This window comes from Carassius gibelio, chromosome A3 (genome assembly GCF_023724105.1).
Source record: "Carassius gibelio isolate Cgi1373 ecotype wild population from Czech Republic chromosome A3, carGib1.2-hapl.c, whole genome shotgun sequence".
Lineage (NCBI taxonomy): Eukaryota > Metazoa > Chordata > Actinopteri > Cypriniformes > Cyprinidae > Carassius > Carassius gibelio.
The window spans coordinates 19339766-19352423 of record NC_068373.1 but is presented as its reverse complement, the minus strand read 5'-3'; the positions used below and the strand labels follow the sequence as shown (position 1 = coordinate 19352423).

The 12658-nt window shown below is 40.1% G+C and overlaps 1 protein-coding gene across 12 annotated transcripts in view; it reads left to right on the top strand.

The window, feature by feature from the left end:
• Positions 1-12658, top strand: part of LOC127950987 (caskin-1) — a 99405-nt gene that overhangs the window by 73953 nt on the left and 12794 nt on the right. For 5 of the 12 annotated variants that reach the window (XM_052548537.1, XM_052548530.1, XM_052548497.1 and 2 more), the window contains exons 3-11: positions 1277-1374; positions 1565-1710; positions 2045-2140; positions 2277-2407; positions 9261-9369; positions 9820-9940; positions 10031-10125; positions 10523-10670; positions 12282-12512. In XM_052548537.1, coding sequence (XP_052404497.1) covers positions 1277-1374; positions 1565-1710; positions 2045-2140; positions 2277-2407; positions 9261-9369; positions 9820-9940; positions 10031-10125; positions 10523-10670; positions 12282-12512 — 1175 coding nt within the window. The remainder of the gene's footprint in view (positions 1-1276; positions 1375-1564; positions 1711-2044; positions 2141-2276; positions 2408-9260; positions 9370-9819; positions 9941-10030; positions 10126-10522; positions 10671-12281; positions 12513-12658) is intronic. The other 7 variants (XM_052548600.1, XM_052548546.1, XM_052548573.1 and 4 more) reach the window with 5 other exon arrangements.

Genomic DNA, 12658 nt, shown 5'->3' with positions numbered 1-12658 from the left:
TTTACACTTAAGACTGGTTTTGTGGTCCACATATAAGTATTTGTCCACTACAATGAACAAAAACTTTCAAAATATTGAAAACTAAAATAAATAAAAGTTCTTTAGTGGCAGTGATTTTCTGCATATTCTAAATAGTCTGAAATGTTTTTATCTCTTTTTCAATAATAAGACAAAAAGCTGAAGCCTGTAATGTACTGTTTGTGTTTGGAAAGTCACAGATATTTTTGGTGCAGCATTCAAGATGGAATGATTAAATCTTGTATATACAAACAGACAAACACAATCTGCTGTCTCATATATAATCACGTGGTCTTACACTGCCAGACTTTGCTATTATCAAAAACAGCTGAGCAAACATTCACACAGTGACACATGCACACTGATGAATGAGGCTGCAGTTCAAACACAGGCTCCTCGTATTAACCTCAGACGTTCAGTTCTATGAAAGTTAATGAATGCTCTTGTAGTTCAAGTGTATGTGGCGGACAGTATTGTCTGCCAGTATAGTCTTTCGTAAAGGCAGTTGATGTGGTCTAGCTGCAGGGAGGCACAGGAGAAATCAGGAGAGCAAGAGACATTAACATCTGTTAAGTGCTGCTGGTCTGCGTATTAACAGGGCCAACTATAAATCAATAAACAAATATTAATTATTCTTTTTTTTTGTCATATACTGTATATATATATATATATATATATATATATATATATATATATATATATATATATATATATATATATATATATATATATATATATATATATTTACTTACACGCTTATCATATATACTGGTTTCCATTTTTTGTGGCAACATTTCATAGAGGTAACAATTCTTATACTGTTTAAACTGTATTTTCTATCCCCGTACCCTAACCCTGCTTCTAATCCTACCCCTCACAGAAACCTTCTGCTATTTTAGATTTTCAAACCACTTCATTCTATGTCATTTATAAGCTTGTTTCCTCATGGAAAACAAAAACGTTCCAAATTTACTGGTATTACTGGTATTACTATACTTGTACACACAGACACTTGTTGTTTGATAACCTAATGCTGATTCATACTAAAAAAATATGACTAAAAGCTCCATTTACAACAGTTTTTTATTAATTCCATTCCAATGGAATTAAAATGGAAGTTGATTTTTTAATTGCGTTCAAATTCAGAATTACAGTTCTGCATCCTGTTTGTTACCTCAATTCAAATTCACCAAAGGAATTTGCGTTCTCAATTAAATTCTGACTTCCTGTTTATGTCATTTTTATGTGTTATTCAAAGATTTTCACCACTACACCACGCAGCTCTCAATGGAAATGTGGAGGTTATATCGCTGCTGCTGGAGTCTCAGGCCATAGTGGACATCAGGGACCAGAAAGGTACCAGAAAAACATCAGTGTCATTTTGTCAACTTCACATTTGTCCTGTTTTGTCACACAGATAAAAAAAAAAAAGTGCACTATTGCTTTGGATGTCACATTCAAACAACCTAAAACAAGCTCAACTATAATATGTAGGTATATTTTGCAGTGCAGTAATATTTGAAGTGTTTCTTTTTTTATGTTCCAGGCATGCGGCCTCTGCATTATGCAGCTTGGCAGGGAAAGTCAGAGCCCATGAAGTTGCTACTGAAGTCAGGCTCCTCAGTGAACAGTCAGTCTGATGAGGGTCAGATCCCCCTGCACCTGGCTGCTCAGCACGGACACTATGACGTAGTGAGTACACACTGCTACAACACCATGTCCACTGCTGATCAAAGACTCCATATGAAAAAAGATTTGACATGTGGTTATGGATACTGACAGCTTGGAGCCAGAACCTGACGAGTAAATGCTTTGATGCTAGATCATCCCACACTCATGCATTTAATGCAAGGAAGAGTTCAGTTTTAGTAGATACTGTGGCTATTTTCTCCCTCTGAAAGACTTAGTTTTTTGTTTAAATGTTTAAACATGGAATGTAAATGTGTCATTGTTTTGTGTGGCACTAAAAAGCTGGGAGGTGTGATATTTTTATATTGTTATATTATTTTATATTACCTGTTCACAGTCTGAGATGCTTCTGCAGCATCAGTCGAACCCCTGCATAGTGGACAATGGTGGGAGGACTCCATTGGACCTTGCTTGTGAATTCGGCCGGGTTGGGGTGAGTCACACACTGCTTTTTTGGTCTCTGTCAAATTACTTTTACATCTTTTTCCTGTCTCTAGTTGGCTTTTGTGCGTGCGTGTGTGTGTGTGTGTGTGTGTGTGTGTGTGTATGATCATCTGTTTGCTCTGCAGGTGGTCCAGCTGCTACTGAGCAGTAACATGTGTGCAGCTCTATTGGAGCCCAAGCCCGGAGATTCGACTGATCCCAATGGCACCAGCCCGCTGCACCTCGCTGCCAAGAACGGACACATCGACATCATTAGGTGAGCTTTCAGAGCCCCGACGACTCGGATGGAAAAGACAGGATGCATGGCTCCGATGCTTTTTTAAAAATAGAAGGCACACCTCTAGTGTGCTTTTCCAGATTTCAGACTGCCTGTGCCGGGTCGATGTTACACTTCTGTTTACCAGACACTGAAAATAAATCAGGCCACTTTAAAATTTAATAAATTAAGCCACTAAACCTCCTGGGATAAGAAAACTTTACAACAACATCGCACACTTAAGAATGAGGTTTCATTTCAATCAGGTGTCATGAATTAACAATAAGCTAAATATTTTCACATTATTTATGAATCTAGGTCAATTTTATATAACAGTTCAATAAATGCATTGTTTATTATTATTATTAATAATAATAATAATAACAAATATGCAGTTTTTCATTCATTCATTCTTGTCTGTTCATAATACATTAATTAAGTTTAATTTATACAACTTGAGATGTTAAAAATGTAAATGTAGAACATAGAAATTAACATGTACATACTAAAATTCTTAAACAGAAACAGTGCATGTTTTTCATGTGCTGCTGGCGATGATACATCACACACAGGAATCTCTCGTAACACATCTGTAAACCGGTTGTGTGTGTGAAAGGAAATATATTTCCTGTCATATCTAAGCCTGATTAGTCACAGTTTCACAGTCCGCATCAGCACAGCGTAAGAAAAGCTGTAATCAAGCTGCAGCATGTTTTCGCATGGTCAAGCTACAGTCTTCTTTCGTCAAGCCTTCGTGACATAATACATAATGGAATTTTAAAAGAATAGTTTACCCAGAAATGATTTTACTGACAATATGCTCATCCTCAGGCCAGTTTGTTTCTACACTGGAACAGATTTGGAGAAACGTGGGCCTGCTGTGTGTGTTTGAGTGTTAATGGATCCATGTGCTTGATGAAGTGAGACTCTGAAAACAGACTCGCTCTCATTGATGCTAATGAGCAGCCGATGAACATGTGATGATGATGATTCAGGCAGTATGTGTAGGTCAGAAGTGATGGATTTACTGCCACTCATGAGAGAGAAGGGGAAGCAGTCAGTCACTTAACATATATTACAAGATCCATACATCACATGTTCAACAAAGCCATTTCTGCTCCACTGGTACCAAAAGGAACTGCAAAAAACTATTTATTTCAAAATAGTTTTCAAATAATTCCCTAAAAACTCTGCCATCATTTGGTAGGGTGAACCTCTTTTTCCTGGACATGTCCTGGCTGGGATTTTTAACAGGCCTAAAATGGGTTTTGGCTTTGTTTGTCAGTTTTTTTCCCCCTTATTGTTTAGACCAAGAGGTTGTTTTCCATGGTCAGTTACTAAAATATTCTGGGGAAAAAAATTAGGCAGTCGTTAATGACATTAAATACATTTTATCTGAAATAAATATTTTATTTTATTTTAGCTACTGCTTTACTGAGTATAATAAGACTCACAACTTTATGTTTAATCTCACCATTCATTTCCACTAATTTTGACTTTGAGCCATTGATCTGTGTGTGTGTGTGTGTGTGTGTATTATGAGATCTGAGTATTATCAGAACTGCCTGAAGCTCACAGATCGGCTAATTAGAGAAACTCTTTGATGAGCTATAAGTTAGTAATCATGTGGCATCCCACTGCATTATCATACAAATGGCCAGAGGTCCTCATGCAACTATTTACATTTGATGAGAAATCTATCGCCCCAGATTTCGGCTCAGTCATGCATTTTGTGCATTGATATACAAGCTCAGCGAGTCAGACACTGGACAAGCCATGTCCTCCGCATCACCTGCTGTATCTGCGTACAGACAGCTGTACCTGTCTGATGAAGGGCATCTTTCCTTCTTTTCACTGGGAACATGAGCATGGTTGAGTGGGCCTGTCCCCAGCCATATTCCTCTGGGTTTTTCAGGCCCCATCCACTCCCTAATACAACACACTGCCATCCATCATTGTGACAGCCAGAGCCAGACCTCCTTCATTATCAGACAGAGATGAGAGGAAGATCAAAGGTGTTCTGCACTGTCCTGCCTTTCTACCATCCTAATGCTACACTGCACGTCAGACATTTTATTGGACAACAGTCAGACTGGAACAATTAATCAATGCATCATATAGCACTCCCAAATTTTCCATATTTGATTGAGATATATATTAAACAAATTGTATTATGTATTGTCTGCTTTTTTAATTTCAGCCCTCTGGTTATTATGATTATGATGATACATGAATAGGCTCGGTGTCAAGCCCTGTAGCTAACAGGAATACCAGCGCAGTCGCCAATAATGATCGATACTTGGTGTCAATACAGTTGTCACGTGACTGTTTGTCAATGTATATTTTAGAGCAAAGTTGTCAAACCGTTTTTAGGTCAAGGGCTGGCTTAGTGTTAATATCATTTTATGCTGGGCTCTATTTTGTTTAACCTTGGTGTACCTATAGAGAGTGCTTACCAGGGTCATTGTAGTTAAGGAAAACTACAACCTAAAAAAAAGTTTGTTTTGATGTGCTTAAAATAAATGTTAACTGAAACAAAAGAAAAAAGAAAAAAATTCTATTTTTAATTTAATTTAAATGTATGTACTTAAAAACGAAAATAAAAGTAAAATAAGGAAAAAAACATACGAATAAAAATGAGAAACACAGCAAAATTACCAAAACTTTAATCGAATTTAAAGTATAAACTTTATTAATATATGACTATATTATGACATATAAAAGCCTCTTGTGAATGAAATGACTTAATTTCATGTGCTCCCTTTTGATATCTTGATTTACCCTAGAATTGGTTATTATTAAAGTTGATTCTGGACTTCATTATGTGCAAGAAGTGATGTTTTAGTATCAATGAGATCTTATTATAGGTTTTATTATTTAGTTTTACTATTTGGAATTAGTTTTTCTTTTAATATTTTCAGTTTTTACTTTAAATTCAATTAAAGTTTTAGTAATTTTGCTGTCTTTTTTATTGTTAAGTTTTTTTGGTTAAATATGTCAACAGTCTTTATAAAAAATGTTATGTTATTTGTATTTCAGTTTTTTTAATACACAGTTAAATTAAATAAAATTTCAAATTGTTTATTTTTTCTTTTGTTTCAGATGTGTGTGTGTGTGTGTGTGTGTGTGTGTGTCTGTGGTTATGTGTATGTCTATGTCCATGTGTATGTGTATGTCTATGTCTATGTGTATATGTCTTTATAGCAGCCATATCACCCTGTAGCCCAAGACTGGTTGCCCTCTGAAGCTAAACAGGGTTGAGCCTGTCAGGCCAGCAGGGGGTGCTCACCCTGTGGTCTGTGTTGGTCCTAACGCCCCAGTGTTGTGACGGGGACACTATACTGACAAAAAGCACAGTCTTTCGGATGAGACATTAAACTGAGGTCAGTCAGGACTCTCTGTGGCCATTAAAAATCCCAGCCAAAACCCTGGCCAAATTTGCCCATTATTGCTTCCTAACTATACCCATACACTGATTGGCTTCATCACCCTGTAACGATATTCAAATCTCCATATTCATCGGGAAGAAGGAGGCGGGAACCGGCGCACAATCAAAAACATTTTAATATTCAAATTAAACATAAAGCAGCGCGTCAGTCCTTCATGGCGACTGACGCGCACAAATAAAAGCCAAAACATAAAATATGTCCCAGGCCTGGTCCTCTCTCGTCCTTCACGGTCGTCACTCCAGTTTTATATCCTTCCATCTCCTACGTGGGACTCAAGACCGGCGGTGGGGCGCAGGTGTAGCTCATCTCCAATCACTACACCTGGCCTCACTCCTCGTTCCCACGCCTCTCGGCCCCGCCCCACTCGCCACATACCCCCATTGCCCCTCGCAGGCCGGGGGGTACCCTCGAGACTGCGCTGTACTCCCCCCCCCCCCCCCACCTTCCCTCCGGGGGGGACCGCTCACGGGGACCTGCAGGAACCTGGGGGTAGGACAGACAAGGCGAGAGAAAAGGAGATGGAAGGAGGAGCGACAAGGACGAGAGAGGGGAGAGAGAAAAAAAAAAAAAAAATCCGGTTCCCAGACGCACTGCTGCTCGGCCCTCCACCAGCTGGGTGATCTCCTCCGCGGTGCCTGGCGGTGGCACTGGACGGCCCTCGGCGGACGGCGCGACACTCCTCCGCCGCCCGATGGACGGCGACGGCTCCTCCGGTTTTGGGCAGCCGGCAGGAGTCCCCCGTTCCCTGCCCCTCCGGATTCCATCACGGAGGCGGCAGGCTCCGGCCCCCTGGCGAACGGCGCCGACTCCTCCGCTCCCTCACGGACGGCAGCCGCCCCTCCATATCGTGGGCGGCCAGCAGCGAGCTCGCCCGTCCCCGGCAACTCGCTCCAGCCCACCGCCTCGAGCGTCCCTGGCGGCACATACCTCGCCAGCTCGAGGGCACCGCGGATTCACCACAGCGGCGAGGGATCTTCAGCAGCACGTCCCTCCTTCTCCCGGGCTTCGGCACCACTGTAACGATATTCACATCTCCATATTCATCGGGAAGAAGGAGGCGGGAACCGGCGCACAATCAAAACTCATTTTAATATCCAAAATAAACACAACAGCGCGTCAGCCCCTCACGGCGACTGACGCGCACAAATAAAAGAAAACACCTAAAATAATGTCCCAGACCTGGTCCTCTCTCGTCCTTCACGGTCGTCACTCCAGTTTTATATCCTTCCATCTCCTACGTGGGACTCAAGACCGGCGGTGGGGCGCAGGTGTAGCTCATCTCCAATCACTACACCTGGCCTCACTCCTCGTTCCCACGCCTCTCGGCCCCGCCCCACTCGCCACACACCCTATCTCCTCTCCACTTATGAGCTGGTGTGTGGTGGGCGTTCTGGCGCAATATGGCTGCCGTCACATCATCCAGGTGGATGCTGCACACTGGTGGTTGAGGAGAATATCCCCTTCTATGCAATTGATTACCACTTACTATGACTGCTTTATTTTACATCTGTAGTCAAACCTGAGCACAAGATTTGATCCAAAAAAAAAACTGAATTTCATTTTGTCAAACTTCATCATCCAATCAGTTATTAGCCTAGACTTTAAGTCTCAAAAGCATGCGTTATGAAGATGTGAGTATTGTTTATTAAACTCAAAGTTGTCCAGGGACAAATTGTTCACTTAAGTGCTCAATGTTGTGTTGTGTTATCTTATTGTATCCTGCTGTATTGCAAAATATAGTATCATGAATATTCTATGCTTATATAAATACTTACAAATTTAAATTTTATCATCTTGCATGCTGGATTGGACTCTTCAGTGATCTGTTTTTGAGCTATTAACCTTGGTGACATGAATTCTTGAAGAACATTATCAACAAAATATAAAATGACAAGCTAATTTGTACTAGATTGTTAGGTGTCATAAAGAGTATAAAAGTAGCTCAAACATCTCCATGTGATCACCAGGTCTATCACTGCACATTTGACACTCATCATTAATTATCCTGCCTGGATTGTACGTGTTGCTGTATCACACGTTAGAAGAAGACTGTTACATGTGCCCACACAGCACCCACATCTCTCTTTCTCTCCAATCCAGCACAAGTCCAGCTCTGATCAGCCAGGAGCTAATTATAGGCCACATGAATGTGCAGGTTACAGCAACAGAGTGCAGGCTATTGCAAGGCTGTTAATTACATCATTAATCCAGTAACCCCAAAGGCAGTATGCATTGCATAAATAGATTGATGCAATGAGGGAAAATATGAAAGCAGGCTTCATTTGTTGTTCACATCTGTGAAAGAAATGGATCATGGCACCTCTAACTAAAGCTGTTACCTTTATATTAAAATGCTATCTTCTTAACTCAGTGTCATGTACGTGTGTCAACACTCTCATACCTTTAATTAACACAGATGAATGTGGCCATTTGCCCACTAGCAGAAACACAATGTTTCCAATGTGGGCCAATGCACAGTGACAGTTCAGCACACAATATGTGCATACCCGACATGACCAGTCAATATGTTATTTAATCTGTTGCATTTTCCAAAAGAGGTCGAGCACGAGAGGGCATTGCGTATAGCTAAAACTGTCATCTTGGCAGCTAATTTTAGGGGGAGGTGTCTGATGCGGCAACAGGGCCAAGTTCTCTCACCCTGTTTCCCATCCTCCTCTCTGTAGCCATGGCTCGGGCCACCTGTGTTTGCTGATGTCCTGCTGTCATAATTGAATTTAGTCTAGTGTCAGAAGGTCATGCTCTATCTAATAGAGGCCGTTCAGTCATCGGGAGGCTGATTGGCGATTTTTGGGCAGTTTTGCAGTGCTTAAGTTTTATATAAAATGGAAGGTTGAGATGGGGAAGACTATTTTTTTTACATTGTGACATAATTAGAAATTAGTTTAGCATGTGCAAGATGTTGATGCATTGGCCAATGTGTTATAATGGGATATAAATAGAAACATTTGTTAATTTAGTTCTCATAGCATAATCTGGGGCAAGAAGCCACACCGGGTGAAATTTACAGAATGTAATTTTTATTAGTATATATGAAACATTACTTAAGTGTCATTAATGTACAATACTAAATCATCTTACTCTACACCTAATTACATGGCTCTCTGGAATACTTGATTCTGATTGGTCAGATGTGGCATCCTGTGATGTATAATGACACTAAACTGCATATTCTACTTGGCAACCAATCTCATACACTTGCTCTTTTATTACTCTGTGGTTTCTTTTTCTCACTTGATAAAATAATTCAGTAACTTCAATATTTAATGTTTGTTTATTTATTTTGTAAGTAGCTGTGTAACAAGCAGAATAGTATACTGCATAGACGGCAGGTTTTTATCGCAAAAGGAGTCTAACTAGTTACTTATTATGTCCTCTGTTAATAGATTGCTGATCCAGGCTGGGATCGACATCAACAGGCAGACCAAAGCGGGCACTGCCCTGCACGAGGCTGCGCTGTGTGGGAAGACGGATGTGGTGCGCCTCCTGCTGGATGTAAGACAGAGAAACTTTCATTGATCCTTGAAGGGAATTTAGTGGCGTAACAGCAGCAACATGGAAACTAATAAAATAAAAAATATAATTTATAATTGAGAAAAGCACCAACATTTAATTAACTGACTAACCCATACTGTTTGTGATAGCATTGATTGTATTTAGAACATAACTGACTGTTGAATATATGTGTACATAATTGTCTTACACCAACTTCACTAGTGAACAGTTCACCCATTTAGGTTCAAACTTGGAGTTTCAATGATATGGTGGTTTCCACCAGGTTTTGGCTCTTAGGTTTGAATTATTTTGAATGGTGATCAACCTCTTTCTACATCAGAAGTAAAAAAGATGAAGCTTTTATGTTTCATGGAGAAACATATATCCCGTGTTAGTTCAAGGGATCTCAAAAATGTAAAAAAAAAAAAGTATTTAATTTTCACCTTACAGAGTGGCATCAATGCAACAGTGAGAAACACATACAGCCAGACAGCGCTGGACATCGTCTACCAGTTCACTGCTACACAGGCCAGCCGGGAGATCAAGCAGATGCTACGAGGTAAGAAAAACGGTAAATATACATCTTCTATTTATGCATGTTGTTTATATGTATGTTTATATGTGATGTGTAGTAGCTGATGCCATTTATATCTCAATGCAGATGCCTCAACAGCCTTGCAGGTCAGGGCACTGAAGGACTACAGTAACAATTACGACCTGACTAGCCTTAACATAAAAGCTGGAGATGTCATCACGGTAATATTCATAAGATCTGCTCTAAAACAAATGTTGAATATTTGCAGTTTATTTTACTCTCATGCATCATTAAAACTCAAACTGTGCTAAATATGTAGTTTTTCTAAAGCAATTTTGACTCCTTTCGAAATTTGTCAACAGAGGGTGCTGTTGCCTTTGTTTCCCCCCAAATTTTCACAAATTATTTAGATAAGGGCCTCAGCTCCTTACTACAAGGTCTCTTCTACCTCTGTAATATTTAAATTTTAGTATTTGAAATGTTAAAATTGTTAAAAATTTCTCACACTGTTTAGTAAGCACGAGACTTTAAATGAAGATAACTATGAAGATCCAGATAATGTGTATTGCCATTATTATACAGTAGACGACAGATGATGGTGACTCATTACTCATCTAGGTTCTGGAGCAACATTCAGATGGGAGGTGGAAGGGCTGCATCCATGATAACCGCACAGGAAATGACAGAGTGGGCTACTTCCCCTCCAGCTTGGTAGAAGTGATCAGTAAGAGGCCTGGGACTGCGGGTAAGAGAGGACAACAGGCGGGTCAGTGCTGCCACTTACTGAGACCTCACACACTCACAGATGCACGAGTAATGCTGATAAACTCACATGACCCTGATTCTATTTACAGCCAGATGTTCATGCTGCTCATGTGCACTGGATTGAGAGCGAGGCTGGGCCATCTGTTTTTGTGGCAACAACCCAGGGCAAATGTGGAGCATTTCAGCTCTTTTCTCATCTCGCGATGCTCAGTTTATATAGCATTATATGCTGTCAAAAGGGAATCTGGTGATAATAGTGCCTTAAATAGTGGCTACATCTTCATCCAGATATTAATGGAACAGCAGAGCTAATTAGATTGCTCCCTCTGCTGGACTGGAATTTAATAGACACTTGTGTAATATATGTAATATAGTGTAACACTTGGGGCATCCAGATCTTCATATTCCTTCACATTAGCAAATAAGTACCACTCCGTCCATGCTAGAGAACCTATCTTTGAGGCTGATGGTGTTAATTATCAGAAGAGAAGAGAAGAGAAGAGAAGAGAAGAGAAGAGAAGAGAAGAGAAGAGAAGAGAAGAGAAGAGAAGAGAAGAGAAGAGAAGACCCGTTAAACCTGGTCTTGAAAATTTTTAGTGTATAACTCATGGGAGGAATCTTTGTGCATCAAAAGACTTTTCTGTGCACCCATGCAGATTTCTGCAGTCCATAAAGTGCACTCTTTCCATCCAGCGGGTTTATGTCCGGTCTATGGCTCTGTCTGGGAATGACAGCAGGGAACTAATCTATGTGTTCATTGTGTCTCATGCATCACTAAAGTATCCCATGTCTGTGTCTGCATCTGCTGCTCGGTCTCCTCCACTCCATTCATGTTTTTGTGCCCCGCTATTTATGACATTGTGCTTTTTAGAATATTTTAAGTACTTTCTTATAGTCCCTTATTTACTGACATTGCAGCTTTTATAAACACATTGTAACTGGTGTTTTATTTATTTTTTAATTAGTGAAAGGAGGACAGTTCTCATTTCAGACAAGCTCTCTGCTGTGCTCATAAAAGTCCCGCTGTGCTCATAAATGGTCAAATTGCACAATTGCACACCCACCCACGCACAGACTAAGTGAAAATAGTCCTGCATACTAAACTTCTCATTAGTATTTCTCCTCAGGGACTTACAGAAACAAGTATTAAGAAACACTTTGCATTTCACTACAAGCACCAGCTCATCTCCAATTCATTCACTAACCTTGCATTTCCACACATCGCTTATATTTCATATATATATATATATATATATATATATATATATATATATATATATATAGAGAGAGAGAGAGAGAGAGAGAGAGAGAGAGAGAGAGAGAGAGAGAGAGAGAGAGAGAGAGAGAGAGAGAGAGAGATAGAGAGAGAGAGTGTACATAAAATATAAATCGTCATGTTGGAGATACAGTTACACCCATTTCACTCCGTTCACACTGAACAGCTCGAAATATACACGCGTTTTCTTCCTTTTGATTTGTCTTTTATGGTTTTGCTGTTTTGAATTTTGTGATTGGTCGTGATTTTTTGTGTTGGGTTAATTTGCTTTCCCTCTCTTATGTGTAACTGTTTTGTTTGTTGTGGTGGTGGTGGTTGCTGTGTTGTCGTATCTAGGTTCATGGAGTACAGTCACTTGTACCCAACAGTATCAAAAGATACGGCTCTGTGCGCCGGTGTGCGGCCCTGTGTCGCCCGCCGTTGCCATGGTGAATGGGGACTCGTATCATGAGATTCATATCCTGCCGCCTCCTCCACCTCCGCCACCACATTCCCATCTGCCACTTTTCACTTCCTTTGGCTATAACAGGTCCCCAAACACCTCAGGAGAGCCGCACAGTGGACAAGGTACAGATCCCCTAATCTGTCTCCACTGTATTATTATTATTATTATTATTATTATTATTATTATTATTATTATTATTATTATTCACAAAGCTTTAAGGAATGTTCAGTTACAGTTGTTGTCATTTTAAGTCTGAAGAGAAAAACGA